The sequence below is a fragment of the Peromyscus maniculatus genome, chromosome 2, assembly GCF_049852395.1.
Source record: "Peromyscus maniculatus bairdii isolate BWxNUB_F1_BW_parent chromosome 2, HU_Pman_BW_mat_3.1, whole genome shotgun sequence".
NCBI classification, from domain to species: Eukaryota; Metazoa; Chordata; class Mammalia; order Rodentia; family Cricetidae; genus Peromyscus; species Peromyscus maniculatus.
In genome coordinates this window covers 165181045-165197467 of record NC_134853.1, presented here as the reverse complement: position 1 = coordinate 165197467, position 16423 = coordinate 165181045, and the positions used below count along the sequence as shown (strand labels likewise).

The following is a 16423-nucleotide window of genomic DNA, read 5'->3' as shown; positions in this document are numbered from 1 at the left end:
TTTCCACCGTGAAAGGGCAGCGCCGCCCACAGGATCCCTTTTTGGACTTGATTATGAAGAACACTGGCTCTCGAGAGAGTGACTTGACTTGGGTGGGATTGAAAATCATGGTTGTAACTCCCAGTGGTTACAGTGCCTCCCCACTTCCTCAGAACTCCTCACTGCTGCTAAAGTCACCCTGCTCCTGAGCGAGGAATACCCAATTGATTTTCTTAATAGGACCAGAGATGCCAAGTAATTTTCTTAAGGTCTCACTGCTCGGGTCTAGTCTCCATGGAGGCAGGCTGGTATGGTTGTCTGTGTATCCACTGCATCAAGCCATGAAGGTCCAAGACTTTTTTTTTTTTTTTCTGGTAGCAAGGACTTCCCTGACTACCCAGCATACCTGGCTAGTCAAAGACAGATGGGTGGCTGGGTTGAAGATCCTTGTCTCCAGACACATGACCTCACAGAAGGGACTGGCCAAGATATCTCACTAGTCACTATTATCTTGACTGCCAGCCTCAAGCCTCTAGGACTCAACCAAGCAGCCTGCTCATGGGCAGTCAGGTCTGTGCAGGGAGGGGGGGCAGGCCTCAGCACTGTTTGTCTACGCTGTTTCTCACAGCCTTTTGACTGCAAAGTGTGGTGCCGAGAGACAGGGTGGACGCCCTTAGGGAACCACCCATCTACCATTGGTTGTAAATATAGACACCCCAAAATGATGGCCGTGGCGATGTCATGAAAGCTAATAGTAATAGTCTTAGTATTGATAACTGACAGCAACAGAATCTTAATTGGAAGCTCAGTGATTAGTTCTCTGGTCCCCTTCTCCCCTCTTTGAAATTATTTCTTCACCTGTACCCCTCTCTGTTCCCTTTCCTGCACGCTCAGGTGTGGGCAGTGAGAGTCACTGCCCCTTGTCCTAGCCGAGGGAGGGGCTTGTCATTGGAAACCCTCTCTCTCACTTACCCCCCCCCCCACTGGAGCCTGTTTCTGCCCATGGAGCAGGAGAGGCTTCAAAGTCTGTCAAAACACCCTCCAAAGCTAGATTCCAAAGCACCAATATCCCGGGGAAAATAAATAAAGAGAGCAGTGTCAGCCCGAAATAGAAACACGCACCCAGTCACAAATATGCATGTTTTCCATGAGTCGAATTTCACGGGCAGACAGTGCAGCATGCGCTCCAGCTGCTCAACAAAGGCCAGAGGCAGAGATGCTGCTGGTACCAGTCCAGGGAAGCCAGCAGAAGCAGAGAGCTTGCTCCCCACATTAAGAGACCACAGGGCCACACTCCTGGCTGCCCTGACTGGAAGGTGTCAGAAGGTGAATGGCAGCTAATATGTTCCTGTGGGCTAGTCACCTGTTCTTCGGGAAGGGACCTGCAAGGCCGATGGCCTCAGGTCCCCTGCTTACAAGGAGAGGCTGGCAATGGCAGATCCCATAACAGCAGCTGCCAGTGGTTGGATGCCTGCCCTGTGCCAGGCACTAAATACATACACATGCAATCATATTTAAGCTTTGAGATCTTCTCATGGCATGGGGGTTGCTATCCTTAAGGAATCCACGGGGAAAACAGGGCTCCAAGAAGTAAAGAGACTAGTCTGAAGCCACGTAACCTGAAGAGTCCAAGTTGGGACTGAATTTTTGTTTGCTTGTTTTGTTTTTCACGGCAGAGTTTCTCTGTGTATCTCTGGCTGTCCTGGAATGCCCTCTGTAGACCAGGCTGGGCTCGAACTTACAGAGCTCCTCCTGTCTCTGTCTCCTGAGTGCTGGGATTAAAGGTGTGCACCACCACACCAGGCAGGACTGAATTTTTATTTGCATGAAACCCAGGATTTTGCATTGTTGTAGTTATTTGTTTCTTGTTTATTTAATATGTTTTGTCAAGAAAACCACTTATGCTTAGGATTCTGCATTGTTGTAGTTATTTGTTTCTTGTTTATTTAATATGTTTTGTCAAGAAAACCACTTATGCTTAGCATAGTAGTGCATGCTGCAATCTCAATATTGGGGAGACTAGTAAGTTCAAGGCTAGGATTCTGCATTGTTGTAGTTATTTGTTTCTTGTTTATTTAATATGTTTTGTCAAGAAAACCACTTATGCTTAGCATAGTAGTGCATGCTGCAATCTCAATATTGGGGAGACTAGTAAGTTCAAGGCTAGTGGATGATGTAATGAGACCCTGCCTCAAAAAACAAATAAAACAAAAAAACCAGACCCACCTATGCGATTGTTTTCAAAGAATATAAATTTCTCTGCCTGGGGGGTTAAGTTAGCATTGTCACAAACATGTCTCCCAGTGACCTGAGCCCATACCCTGGACTGGGGACCCAGGTTTCTGACCCATGACTAGGCTGAGGTAGGGTCTGAATGCTTCAGGTCTGCATTTTAGGCTGTCTTCAACCTTGGGAGCCCAAGCAGCTTCCCGAGAGGTGGAGCATCACTGTAAAACTTGGGCTATGAAAGACAACTTAATTCAGAAGAGATCACTACCCAAGAGGCTTTGTAGACAGGAAAGTGACCAGATAAGGCAAGTGAGTCCCCCAACATCACGCAGCATTCTGGTGCCAGAACCGGAGTCTCCTCATCCACAGAGGCTTCTTCTGGAGCTGTCCAGCTGGCCCAAGGGGACTGAACTGATGCGGCAGTGAACCCAACAGTGTCCCTTCCAGGGCAGAGATGACGCTCCTGTGGTTGCTGTTCAAGCCATCTCTGTGTCCCCATTGACATCAGTCTGAGCCTCTGTCCTACCCCAGGTCTGCCGTGACCGGTAACTAAGACACATAGCCTGTCAGGCATGGTGCTCAATGTCCTTTATATTCTAATCCTCACAACCACCTTAAAGACAGCCATTCTTGTTCCATTTCACAACAGAAGGAAGCAAGTGAGGCTAGAGAGGTTGAGTCACTTGCCCAAGGTCACACAGCTAGTTAAGGAGCAGATGGGGTCCAGCAGAGCCCCTGCTAGCAGGTTCACTGAGAGGGTGAGGAAAGGGAAGATTTGGGACCAGAGCCAGGAGGAGGGTGGAGCAGCCGGGCAGCCCCGGGCTATTTATATGACACCTCTCCAGCCTTGTCACGATTGCTGGCACCGGTGGCTCCTGTGTTGCTGCCAGTCCCTGGAAGGAAGAAACCCAGGGCAGCATCTGGACCCAGCTGCTGGAGGATATCACTGGAGTGCAGGAGTGGGAACATTTTACCTTAAACTCCAGGTCAAGTAGCCACTAGAGGGGGAGTCATGGGCATGTTGGCCCCATATGCTCTGGGTTCTGACATCCCACTTCCTCCTTTTAATGCTCTTCTCTGAGGGAGCCAACCTGGGGACTGAGGAAGTTTGGAGTTGCATTGGTGACAGGCTCAGGTCTCAATGTATTGGGAACTAGGAGGTAGGGACAGTGGAAAGATCTGTACGGGTTTTGATTCCAGCCTGTGCCATCCAGGTCCCTACAGAGAGAGGTGTCCTAGGAGACAGTACCAGAGCCTTAAGCCTCCTGGAAAAGGTCTTTTTAATCCCCCACAATGCTAAGCATCTGCCTGCACAGCCTCATGGTATGTCAGGCACTGGGAATCCAGAAATGGAAAGATCTAACTCTATCCTTGTAGTACCATGGAGTCCCCTACCCCACCCTGACTCCTGCTGCCTTGAGAGCAAGGGTAATGGGTGAGGAAAGAAGGCTCTCTTGTGTTCCCACCAGAAACAGAAATGGGACCAGGTATTTTCTGGGACTAAGGACCTGATCCAGGTCAGGGAGAAAGTTTGGGTGGATGCTGTAATAACCAGGCATGCTACTTAGCTTTCTGCCTTGGTGGCTGTGGTGGGAGGCACCATAGGGCCGGTTCTTCCCAGCTGATATCTGGTCCTGACATCCAGCACAAGTATGTCACCTGGTCAGTAAGAAAGGAAACGTGATTGGTGATGGGCAGCCAGTCCTGTCCTGAAGGAGAGGTGATGACTTTCCTGACTTAGGAAGGTAGCTTACATGGAGTTCAAGGACAGAAAGATAAGATGATGCTAAATTGGGATGCTGGGGTCCTGGGAAGTAATGTTCTCATCACTTTCCAAGTTCTGACCTTGGTACTATCATGAGGGGTTTCTTGTGAGCCTTGCAGGGGTCAAGCTGCAGAGTGGTCACCCCAGTGGGAAGGTTGTATCCAAACACAGGCAGCATACCTTGAGATTTTAAATTTTTATTTATGTGTATGAGTGATGTTTTGTTTGGTTTTGTTTTTGTTTTTTCTGAGACAGGGTTTCTCTGTAGCCCTGACATTCCTGGAACTCACTCTGTAGACCAGGCTGGCCTCGAACTCACAGAGATCTTCCTGTCTCTGCCTCCTGAGTGGTGGGATTAAAGGATTGTGCCACCACCACCCAGCTATGCATGAGTATTTTGTTTGCATGTATATATGTGAACCACATGTGTGCCTAGTGCCCACAGAGGTCAGAAGAGGTCATCGGATACCCTGGAACTGGAGTTATGGACAGTTGTGAGCCACCATGTGGGTGCTGGTCCTTGGCAAGAACAAGTGTTCCTAACTGTTGAGCCATCTCTCCAGTCCTAGGCAGCATGCTTTGAATGTTTGCTACTCAGGTTACATTCTGTAGATTTTGTCCTCATGCTCACCTGGCAATAGGTGGCATTTACTATGTTCATCATAAGGGTGAGAAATGGGAAGCACAGAGAGGTGAAGTGGGAAACAACAGAGCCAGGATTTGAACCCAGGCAAGCTGATGACAGACCGCTATGTGAGGACGAAGTCCACAGCTTGGCCTTTGCTAACATCACTGGGTCCTCAGTGATCCGGGTAGTTTGTATGTCTGGCTCTGGATGTGGACTGGCCATTTTCAGTCCTGATTGCCAAGCAGCCAAAAAGATCACTTTCCAGATGTCCAGATGTGGCCAACTGACAGGACATCCTCTGGCTTTTATCTAGATGGTTCCCCCTTTCCATTCCTCATAGATATAGTTGGGTCCTAGGTCCCTTTAGATATAGTAGCATCTGAGGATTCCTGGTTGAAAAGCCTTTCCTGGTTTGAAAACTTCATTGTGCAGTTTCACAAAAATAGAATATTGGTTTTGGTTCTTGCCAGCAATCCAGACCTGAAAGAAATTAAGCCAGAAAAAAAAATCAGGCTTTGGAAAAGCATCAGCCACCAGATGCAACCCTTCTGGTCTGGCTGGGGGCAAGCACTGCAGTAGTAGCTGGTGCATGCTACCTGCAAGGCAGCCCAATTGCCCTAGCAGGTCTGACAGAGGATTGGGGCAGACCATCTGAACTAATAGAACTGGAATCTGCAGTAAGCAGGGACATGTCAGAGTCGAGAGATATTTTTGGGCATCTGTGAGCTTGAGAATGAATCTAGGGTGAGAAGGTTCATGTATCCTTTGGGAAGAAGAATTTCAGGCATCACAAAGTCAAGACTAGGATGATTTAACAAAATAACAGTCCTTTTATATAGAAAGTACTAATAAGGTGGTATGGATGCATGGATGAATGGGTACATGGATGGTTTCATGCCTGTATGGATAAGTAGGTGGGTGGGTTGATGTATGCATGGATGGATGAATGCATGGGTAGATGAGTGGGTGGGTGGATGCATACATTGATGGGTGAGTAAATAGATGGATGGATGGATGAATAAGTGGATGAATTTATGCATGCATGGATGGGTGAGTGCATGGATAGTTGAATGGATGGATGGATGGATGGATGGATGGATGGATGGATGGATGGATGGATGGATATCTACATAGATGCCTGCATGCATGGATGAATGGGTAGGTAGATGCAAGCATGACTGGGTAGATAGATGATGGAGGAATGCACACATTCATGAATGCTGGAGAGGTGGCTGAATGGATAGATGGATGGACAGATGGATGCATGGATGGATGCATGGATGATGGATGGATGGAAATGATGGGCTTTGGTAAATAGGACTTTGATTTGGCAGAGCCAGGCCCCAGGTACAAATGGAAGGGCCTATGTCCCTCTCCTCATCTTTAAAGAACTTTCCCTGCTCCAGGAAGAGTTGCCCTGTTACTAGAGGAGGTTTCTGAGTCTGGGAAGCCTGGGGAGGGATCTTTGGCTCTGGATTAGAGACCCTAACAAATTCCTCTCCTGGAGGGATGTACGGTAGACGAAGCTAAGTCCGAGTCTAGGATCGTGGCAGGGCCCGCCACTGTGTGTGTGGGGGCAGCTGTTTTCCTACCACTGCCAATTTAGCCAGGGGCAGCATTTGAATAAGAATCAGTTTGGTTTGCCTGCCACCCTCACCTGCCCAGAAGACCAAATGGATTGTTTCTCCCTCTGCTGTCCTCCATCAAAACATGCTTAGATTCCCACCTCATAGCTCTCCTTGCCCTGCGGTGATGTGGGGCTTGCAATACCATTGGCTCAGGACAGGGAGAGATGATCTGATCCTATGAGTCTCATTCTCTCACTCTATCTCCTGCTCCACCCCATTCTGAAGGACCCCCAGTTATGGGATTCCCTTGGCCCCTGTGAATCTATCTAGGAGGGCACAACACTAAGAGATGGCACGACCCCAAGATCTCAGGGAATCAATAGCCCCCTTCCCAACTAGCTCTGTCTCTTCTGTTACCGTCTACTTCCTGGCCCTTTGGAGACTCTGGAAGACAGAACTGGGTTCTTTGAAGCTCATTGGATTCAGCCTTCCCATTTGACAGAAGCATAAACAAGAGACAGGGATGGGACTTGGTGATATCTCCGTGTGAACAGGAGGGATGGGTGCTGGAGGAGGGACCAGGTGGCCTTAGTGGGTCTCTCCTGATCTTAGCCCTGGGGTCCTGAATCTCCCCAGTACTTTTATGATGAAAATTGCAGAGTTGAGGGTGGGCTCTCGGGGTTCCATTCTCCGCCCACAACCCTCGGTCCTAGATGCTCAGCTCTGACCACTCTTGCCTGTCTCAATAGACTGTGGTCTCGTCATGGGGTGGGCTGGGGACCAGAGCAGTGCCAGACTCCTAGCCCGCTGTGGGCTCTGAGCCAATCTCAAGAAAGGAGGAATACTAGGCTCTCCTCCAACACTGACCACACTTCCTCCGTGGATGCCGGAACTGTCAATCAGCAGTCATGGGTGAAAGCCACTGACTTGGGCACGGAAAGAAGAATTCATCTGAACACCCTCAATGCAAAGCAGGGTGTCCATCTCCAAGGTTGAAATTTTCATTCACCCTTCTCCTGGGGCCCCACTGTCCTGCTGTCCCAGCCGGGGCTTGGCCTAAACTGTCTCTAGAATGACTCAGGGGTAGACGCTGAGTGTGCACACCAGCCAGACTACAGTGTATGCATGTGAATGCGCACACCAGTGAGGGTCAGGAGGGCTGATTTTAGAGCCCAGCATTTTCAAATATGTCAAACTCAAGTAAAACCTAACAGTGAGAAGTTCAGGCTCAAATGAGCCCCTGTAGACCTTTAAAAGATGCAGTTTTCTGCTTTGCAAATTGGAAATCATTCCTCGGGGTAGAAAACACGATACGAAATGGTCTGCAAGCCGGAAGCTGCTGCAGAGCCGCAGTGTCCGAGTCCCCTAGGTTGAGAAGATCAAGGATGTGTAGAAAATGGCTCTGGCTTGGGTCCATGGGGCCTGGGTGGCCTCTACCATTCCCCGACTCTCTCATCTGGTACTGGTTTCCTTTGTGCTTTATAAGCCTGAGAGCCAGGAGCCCCAAGTTCTCAAGGAGAGGGGCTCTGCCCTAGAGATCTCATTTCCTTCCCACCCAGAACCAGTCACAATGCTCCCCCAAGGCTGGAGCACCCTCCTTTAGGTTCCTGCTTATCTTACAGCTTCTCTATCCCCTCCAGCCTCTTCTCTCTGAGAGGTCTTTGGCCCCGAAGAGTGTTGCCACATGCTTGGGCTCATGGGTGGGGTCTGGGCGTATCTGAGGCCTTTCCCAGAGCTAGCACTGTAAAGTGGCCACCTGCTGTGTTGTGTCTTGGGGAAGCCCATGGCACCCAGCACATAGCTACTGGCTATTTGGCTGTCTGTGCTTCATAGTGTGATGATATTGCATTGACCCTGAGTGCCAACTCCCCCTGCCTCATTACACAGTAGCTTGTGATCGGGGAAGGGACAGACCTCCCCCAGCACTCAGTTCCCTTTCCACTGTTTCCCCTGCTTAAATTAAGGCAACTCTTCCCACTCACTGTCTGGGGAACTGCGGGCCCAGAGACGGTAGGTGACTCGTTCCAGGTCACACAGCAGCTCTGTGGCACACAAGGACCCTCCTCCAGCCCCTGGCCCAGTCTGCTGCCACGGGTGCCCATCACTGCTTCCTTCATCTCCCTGGCCCCTGAGTAAGCTCCAGGAGGAGCTGCCTGGAACCAGGGAAGCAAGAGTGGTTTTACATATTTGCTAATCGGGTCTTCGAGAGAGAGGAGCCCTGAGCTCATCAGCCAGGAAGGAATCCAATTTGGCTTTTATAGCCCTGGTTACTCACCCTCCATTGTGGGCTCTTTCTCTTTTTTATTAACCAATCTTCTAGGGGCTGGGGAACTGCAGAGACTGCTGAGCCCCAGGGGTCCCACTCTCCAGAGCCCCACATGGCATTCCAGGCAGTGGCCAGGATGTGATGGGAAGGGGTGACAGAGTGGGGTTTCTGGAACCTTCTGACCCTCCCGCCAGGAATACCTGGGAGAGTGTTCTAATTTCCGTTTTCTATTCATGCTGCTGGTTACATTAAGCTTTCATTGTCTTATTCTCTGTGACGCCGAGGCTGCTTTAAGGGCTCCAGAGTCTGGGCTGATTGATGGGTCTGGGAAGAGGCCTGAGCTGCACAGGTAGGAGAGGAGAGGAGGAAAGGAGTGAGGAGGAGAGATCAGTGGGTGGAGTCCCTTCGCAGCCAAACAGGGTGGCTAAAAGGATGGCCTCTGCCTCAGCCTGCAGGAACTCAATCCAACCCTACCCTGCAGTCAGCTGGCTGCCTTGTGAGCTGGGGGCCGATGAGAAACAGCATAAATTAGAAGAGCAGGGCCGGTGAGATAGTTCAGCAACTAAAGACTCTTGCCTCCACGCCTGACAGCCTGAGTTCGAGCCCTAGGACCCCCATGATGAGAAGAAGGCACTAACTCCGATAAGGTGTGCTCTGACCTCCTCACATACCTCTGTATGCACACACACAATAAATGAACAAATGTAATTTTTAAAAAATACATAGTATGTGCAGGCCACATAGTAGGGCCCAGCTGATGGTAAGCCTCTCACCATTTTATTGAGGGAGGAACATTCCTGCCCCAAACACCCAGCTAGTGGCAGTGCCAGGATTTGAACCCAGGTCTATCTAACTACACAGTCTATGCTGCTCATCTTATGCTTCGCCCCTGGAATCAAGCTATGGTTCTTTCAAGTGTCTGATAACCTCTTGTTGCCAGGGGGACCAGTCCGGTCCCACTGAGCCCACCAGAGGGAATCCACAGAATGGCAGAACAAAGAGCAGCTTCTAGGCCATGATTGTGAGGTTTCTCTGGGGATTGTGGGACAGCACCCTGGCTGATATACTGCCCAGAGCGAGCAAAGCTTGTTTGCCTGATATATATTGAGCTGTTGGGTTTACGAGTCAGCGCCCAGTTTCCTCACCAGCTGCCAGCCTGGGAGGACAGCCGTCCTTCATCTGCTCCATCTCAGCGGCCTGCCCTTCTCTGAGAAATGGGGGGCTGGGGCAGGCTTACCACAGCCCACCCCTTTCCTCTTCCACCCCACCTAGGCTCCTAATCAGTGAGTCCAGAGCGCTCTGAGCCAACTGGAGCTTCCTGGGAGCACATCCTCTCGGGAAATCTAGGCGTCTACATCTACTGGGCACAGCCGGCTTGCCTCCGGGGATGAGCAGAGATCTAAGTGGGTCTCGCTGGAGGAAGGATGAAGGGCTCTGAGAAGTACCCTCTGCCTTCATCTAGAGGTCTGGGGGATTTCCCAGCTAGGATCTGGATTTTTTTTTCCTGCTACTGGGTTTGAAGCAGGGCCTTACACAGGCAAACACCCTCCTGCTGAGCTACATCTCCAGCCTGGGACCTGGGTTTCTTGGGAGAAAATTCTGGAACTGCCCTAATATCTAGTTGCTATGGTAGGGCTCCCTGCATTAACCCCACTTTCTCTCTGCTCCTTGCCCCCCTTGTACTAGAGTCCCCAGTGAAACAGAGCCACTGGACATAAAGAGATATCAATGCTCTCTGTGAATTTTTTTCTTCTGTAAGATGGGGCTGCTCACATGCCTCTGCTGCAAGGCTGGTGCTGGGCCAATGGAAGATGGATGAAAAATCCTGGTGGCATGGTGGATGCAGAACTAATTATGATGCTATAATTATCTTAACGACTGTCGGAGATTCCAGCTAAGCTGTCTGGGCTTTGCCTTCACCCCATGTGTGTGATTTTGCCCCTTCGAGTGTTTAAACTGTCACCAGTCTCTTAGTTTGGAACGGAGAGTTCAGCTCACTGGAAAGGGCTGGGGATGCTGGGCAACAGGCATGTAGTGGGAGCATCTCGAAGGCTGGACCAAGACTGAGGACAGTGATGCCTAGGAGTGTCTGTGACCTCTTTGTTTCCTTCTCTTCCCCACGAGCTGGACTCGTGAAAGGCAGACCCACAGCAGGAGACACACAGTGTCCTCACTCTGACGCAGCAGCAGAGTGGAACTACTTAACTCAAAATATCTCAGTTTGAACTTCTGCCCAAATCTCTCAAGCCTAAAGTGAGGGATTCTAAGGGCTCTGAGCTGTTCATGGACCAGGGCTGAACCAAGGAAGCAAAACACACCCAGTCAGGGAGAAAAAGCTGATTACCTCCTAATTGCCGTTAAATTAGATATATACATATATGTATTTTAAGTAGAATCTGCATGTCTAATGTGAGTTTTTGATTACATTTTAATAGTCTGGCTGAGATGAGGGAATGAAGGAGGAAGGGGTCTGTCATCCCTGGCTAGAAGAAGAGAAGTTGTAAACAGAGAGCTTTGGCTTGGACCTCCTGCCTGGGTGCTGTGTGAGGATAAGTGGGGGCCCAGACTGGTGTCCACACCACTTCCCACCACAGGTCCTTGCCTTGTAGACTTTAAACACAGCTTCTCTATTTTGGATATGCCTGTCATCTCCAGACCTGCTTGTCCCCTGGGGCTGCCAAAAAAATGACCCTGGAATCTGGTGGCAAAATAGAAAACTTCCAGGCAAGAACCCCAGCCTCACCACTGCTAAAATGACCTTGGGTGTCGCAACTCTGCTCACCGGGTCTCAGTTTTCCCGTGTGTGCAATGGAAGTGTTGTATGTGATATATTTTGTTGTTTTTTGAGACATGATTTTTATACAGCCAAAGCTGGTCTCAAATTTGCAGTGGAGCTGAGGATGACCTTTAAACTCCCGATCTTCCAGCCTGCATCTCCTGAGTGCTGGGATTAGAGGTGTATATGCCACCGTATGTGGCTTATGGATGCTGGGGATGGAAGCAAGGGATTCGAGAGTGCTAGGCAAGCTCTCTATAACTGAGCCACATCCACGGTTCCCCTTGCTAGGGTTTTATGTGCTGTGATTTACTTCCCCTTCCTTTCAAGACTGCTCTTTCTGTCTCAGGGGACTGGGAGTGTCCATACTCCTTTCCCCCCAAGCCAGTGTCGCATTTCCCTACTGCATCCTGTGCCCACCCTCCTTGATTTGCTTCTCGGAGGCCAGCACTCTCTCTCCACCCCACCCCATGCACATTATCACGACTCTTCGAAGAGGTAAAGACAGCTGGTAAAATACGCACACGAGTACACACACACACACACACACACACACACACACACACACGCTATTTTTAAATAGCATTTATTTCTGATTCTAAAAGTAAGGCTATACTTAATCATTGCAGAAAATTTGGAAACAGACAAGCATAAAAGAGAAAATAAAAATCATCCGTAATCTTCTCAAACAGTGAGAGTCATTCTCAATGGGTTATATTTAAAATACATATGAGATTCCTTCCCCACCACACCCCCTGATTATAAAAGTGGGATTTTGCTTTGGGTATGACTTTGAGTTCCAGCAAGATTAGCCTTGAAACTGGTGGCATCAGCCAGGCAGGCATGGTAGTTCATGACTGGCATTCCAGCACTTTGGAGGTAGAAGCAGGAAGATCAGGAGTTCAAGGTCATCCACAGCTATATAGAGTTTGAGGCAAGCCTAAGTTACATGAGACCCAGTGTCAAAAACCACACGGGCGGAACTAGAGAGATGGCTCAGTGGTTAAGAGCACTTACTGCTCTTGAGAGGGTCTGGGTTCAGTTCCCAGCACCCACATCAGGAGCTCACAACTGCCTGTCACTTGAGTTCCAGAGACTCCAATGCCATTTGACCTCTGTGGGCATTTGCACACACACGATGCACATGAACTCACACACACTGACATAAATACACACAGGAAGTGTGTAGGCAAGACGGTTTAGGAGGTAAAGGCAAGCCCGCGAGCTGAGTTCAATCTCTGTGACACACGTGTCGGAAGGGGAGGGCTGACTTCCACCAGGCTGTCCTCTGAATGCCATATGCACGAGACTGTGGATGAGTATATGCACGAGACTGTGGATGAGTATATGCACACCTACACAGGGTCGGGGAGGGGAGAGAAGAGAATGTACTACAAAGGCAGTAAGGGGGAGGGGGAAGGAAGGAGGAAGAGAACTGGGTACATCGTTTCTCTTTGCTCCCCGTTAAGGGGTCACTCTCTTGCTTTTCCTTCTTTCAAGTCTTGGACCCAGAGGGTCCCCTCAGTCAGTCTCTCCATTGCATCCGCCTCTCCTCCAACCCACCTCCCATTATTCCACTCTCTTACCTCACTCTCCTCGTGTGTCTATTGCTTTAGTCCTCCTCCTCCCTCCTCCCTCCTCCTCCCTCCTCCTCACTCCTCCCTCCTCCCTCCTTCTCCCTCCTCCTCCCTCCTCCCTCCTCCCTCCTCCTCCCTCCTCCTTACTCCTCCCTCCTCCTTACTCCTCCCTCCTCCTTACTCCTCCCTCCTCCTCCCTCCTCCTTACTCCTCCCTCCTCCTCCCTCCTCCTTACTCCTCCCTCCTCCTTACTCCTCCCTCCTCCTCCCTCCTCCTTACTCCTCCCTCCTCCTTACTCCTCCCTCCTCCTCCCTCCTCCTTACTCCTCCCTCCTCCTCCCTCCTCCTTACTCCTCCCTCCTCCTCCCTCCTCCTTACTCCTCCCTCCTCCTCCCTCCTCCTTACTCCTCCCTCCTCCTTACTCCTCCCTCCTCCTCCCTCCTCCTTACTCCTCCCTCCTCCTTACTCCTCCCTCCTCCTCCCTCCTCCTTACTCCTCCCTCCTCCTCCCTCCTCCTTACTCCTCCCTCCTCCTTACTCCTCCCTCCTCCTCCCCTCCTCCTTACTCCTCCCTCCTCCTCCCTCCTCCTTACTCCTCCCTCCTCCTTACTCCTCCCTCTTCCTTACTCCTCCCTCTTCCTCCTCCTTACTCCTCCCTCCTCCTCCCTCCTCCTTACTCCTCCTTACTCCTCCCTCCTCCTTACTCCTCCTTACTCCTCCCTCCTCCTCCCTCCTCCTTACTCCTCCCTCCTCCTCCCTCCTCCTTACTCCTCCCTCCTCCTTACTCCTCCCTCCTCCCTCCTCCTTACTCCTCCCTCCTCCCTCCTCCTTCCTCCTCCTCCCTCCTCCTCCCTCCTCCCTCCTCCTCCCTCCTCTTCCTCCCTCCTTCCTCCTCCTTACTCCTCCCTCCTCCTCCTCCCTCCTCCTCCCTCCTCCTCCCTCCTCCCTCCTCCTCCCTCCTCCTCCCTCCTCCTCACTAGCTCTGGACTGACAGCATTCCCTTCCTCCTGGGTTGGCCAGCTAATTGAAGCGGAATGCTCCAGAGAATGCCAGTGGGAAAGGGGGCATCCTCAGCCCTGCTGCCCCTTCCCTCTATCTGATGTCTATCTGGATCAGAAGTCTCCCTCCATCCCAGTGACACTGAAGGTGGCCTCTGGGCCACCCTGTGGGAATCCTCACATCTCTGAGAGATGCCTAGCCCCTGCCCGTGCTCAGAGGGCTGCCGTTTGCTGGAGCTGCATATTAAGTGGTCTAAGCCTGACAGACAGTGGCTGCAGCTGCAGCGTTCAGGGAGGGGTGGGATGTACTGAGGGCTCTGTGGCAGACCCTAGTCTTGGCACAGTCCCCTGGGCAATGACTGAGAACGTTACAATCTCCAAAGGGGAACAAAGGAATGTGATTGCCTGACAGACGATATTTACCATATTACACAGACTGCAAAGTACTTCCACCTCTGACCCCACAGTCCTTTGAGATAGGAACGGCTCCCCTCATTTTATGGGTGGTAACTCGGAAGTTCAGGGTGGCTGCAAGTCTTACCAATGTTCCAGTTGCCAGGACCCAAACCAGGGCCTGTCTGATTCCAGAGATCCTTTTTCTCTCCTACCCTGACAAACTCCGAAGGTGCCTTACAGTTAGTTGCTCATTATACACAAGTAGTTGCTATGGAGCCACATCTTACATTGGCCTTGAGTTCTGAAGTTGGACAGAGAACGCAGCAAAAATTGAAACATCACATGTAGCCAGAAGTCTTGGCTGGCCTTTACACACCAGAAAAAAAAAAAAATGTCTTTTCTGTTGCAATTGGCTTACAGATCCTCCCCCCCCCCTTTTTTTTTTGTATTTTTGTGCACATAGCCATTTTATCTGTACGTATGCACGTGCATACATGCGTGCCAGGTGTCCCTTAGATTCAGATCCGCTACAACTGGAGCTACAGGCAGTTGTGAGATGCCACGAGAGTGCTGGGAACTGAACCCGGGTCCTCTGCAAGAGCAGCCCATACCGTATCTCCAACCCCTGTTCTCCCCTCCCCCCCTTTTTTCCGGTCTTAAAAGCCACGATCATCTTGCTGGGTGTGATGGGAAAGAATAATGTGTTTTTCCTGGTTGGGTGCACATGTGCTTTGGTGCCGTAGAGCCTAGTGAGCGCGTGATTCAATCCCACGGTGGAACTGGCGTCTGCTTGTGGTACCCAGGCTGGGTGAAGCCTCCCCTCTCAAGGCTGTTGACCCATCATCCTTTTTCCCTAGGCTATGGACTCGGAGGATGACCCCCTGCTGCAGGATGTGTGGCTAGAAGAGGAACAGCAGGAAGAGGAGACCTTGGGCGAGGCCTGCAGAGGTGTCTCTGGGCCAGGGCTGCCCTCCGGAGCACAGGGCTACTGGCGACGCTGGACGCTGCCCTCCCGGCCCCCAGCCTCAGGGTTCTGGAGCACCCTGGGCTGGGCCTTCACCAACCCATGCTGCGCAGGTCTGGTGCTGTTCCTCGGCTGCAGCATCCCCATGGTGCTGTCCGCCTTCATGTTTCTCTACTACCCGCCTTTGGACATCGACATCTCCTACAATGCCTTCGAAATCCGCAACCATGAGGCGTCACAGCGCTTTGACGCTCTGGCCTTGGCCCTCAAGTCCCAGTTTGGATCTTGGGGGCGCAACAGGCGGGACTTGGCGGACTTCACCTCCGAAACGCTGCAGCGCCTCATCTCAGAGCAGCTGCAGCAGCTGCACCTGGGGAATCATTCGCGACAGGCATCCCGGACCCCTCGCTCAGCTCCGAGGGTCACCCCTGCCACTCAGACATCAGCAGCCATTCCGAGTGAGCGACCTCGACGCCAGGCCCCGCCCCCGACGGACCAGGTAGCCAATCAGAGCCGAGCCCGTCGGGGCGCCTCGCGTTGGGATTACTCGCGCACCTATGTGAGCGCCAACACCCAGACGCACGCGCACTGGCGCATCGAGCTCATCTTCCTGGCGCGGGGAGACGCGGAGCGCAACATTTTCACAAGCGAGCGCTTGGTCACGATCCACGAGATCGAGAGAAAGATTATGGACCACCCGGGCTTCCGGGAGTTCTGCTGGAAGCCGCATGAGGTGCTCAAGGACCTGCCTCTCGGCTCCTATTCCTACTGCTCCCCGCCCAGCTCTCTCATGACTTACTTCTTTCCCACCGAGAGGGGCGGCAAGATCTACTATGATGGCATGGGCCAGGACCTGGCGGATATCCGGGGTGAGCATCAAGGGACTATGCTGAGCTTGGGCGTGGCCACAGGGCGAGGTGCCAATGGGATGTGCAGCTGGGACTGGATATGAAGAGGGAGAGGGAGAGAAAGCGACAGAATAGGATGCCCACTGGGATTGTGGGATTTTGGGAGTTAGGTTGAGTTCAGAGAGAGAGAAAGCATGGAGAGAGACTTGGGAGTGGGGTTGTTTAAAGAGGGCATGGAAGGAAGTGTATCTTAGTTGGGTTTCCATTGCTGTGATTAAAACACCGTGACCAAAAGCAACCTAGAGAGCAAAAGGTGTATGTCATCTTGTATTTCCACATCACAGTACATCATCGAAGGAAGTCAGGGCAGGAACTCGAGGCAGGAACTAGAGGCAGGAACTGAAGGTCATGGAAAGCCACTGCTTACTGGC

General features: G+C 51.4%; 1 protein-coding gene across 1 annotated transcript in view; it reads left to right on the top strand.

Annotated features, from left to right (window-relative positions):
- The window catches only part of Disp3 (dispatched RND transporter family member 3), a 55621-nt gene that overhangs the window by 2061 nt on the left and 37137 nt on the right, over positions 1-16423 (top strand). Inside the window, exon 2 of the mRNA XM_006975250.4 lies at positions 15038-16013. Coding sequence (XP_006975312.1) covers positions 15041-16013 — 973 coding nt within the window. The 5' untranslated portion in view covers positions 15038-15040. The remainder of the gene's footprint in view (positions 1-15037; positions 16014-16423) is intronic.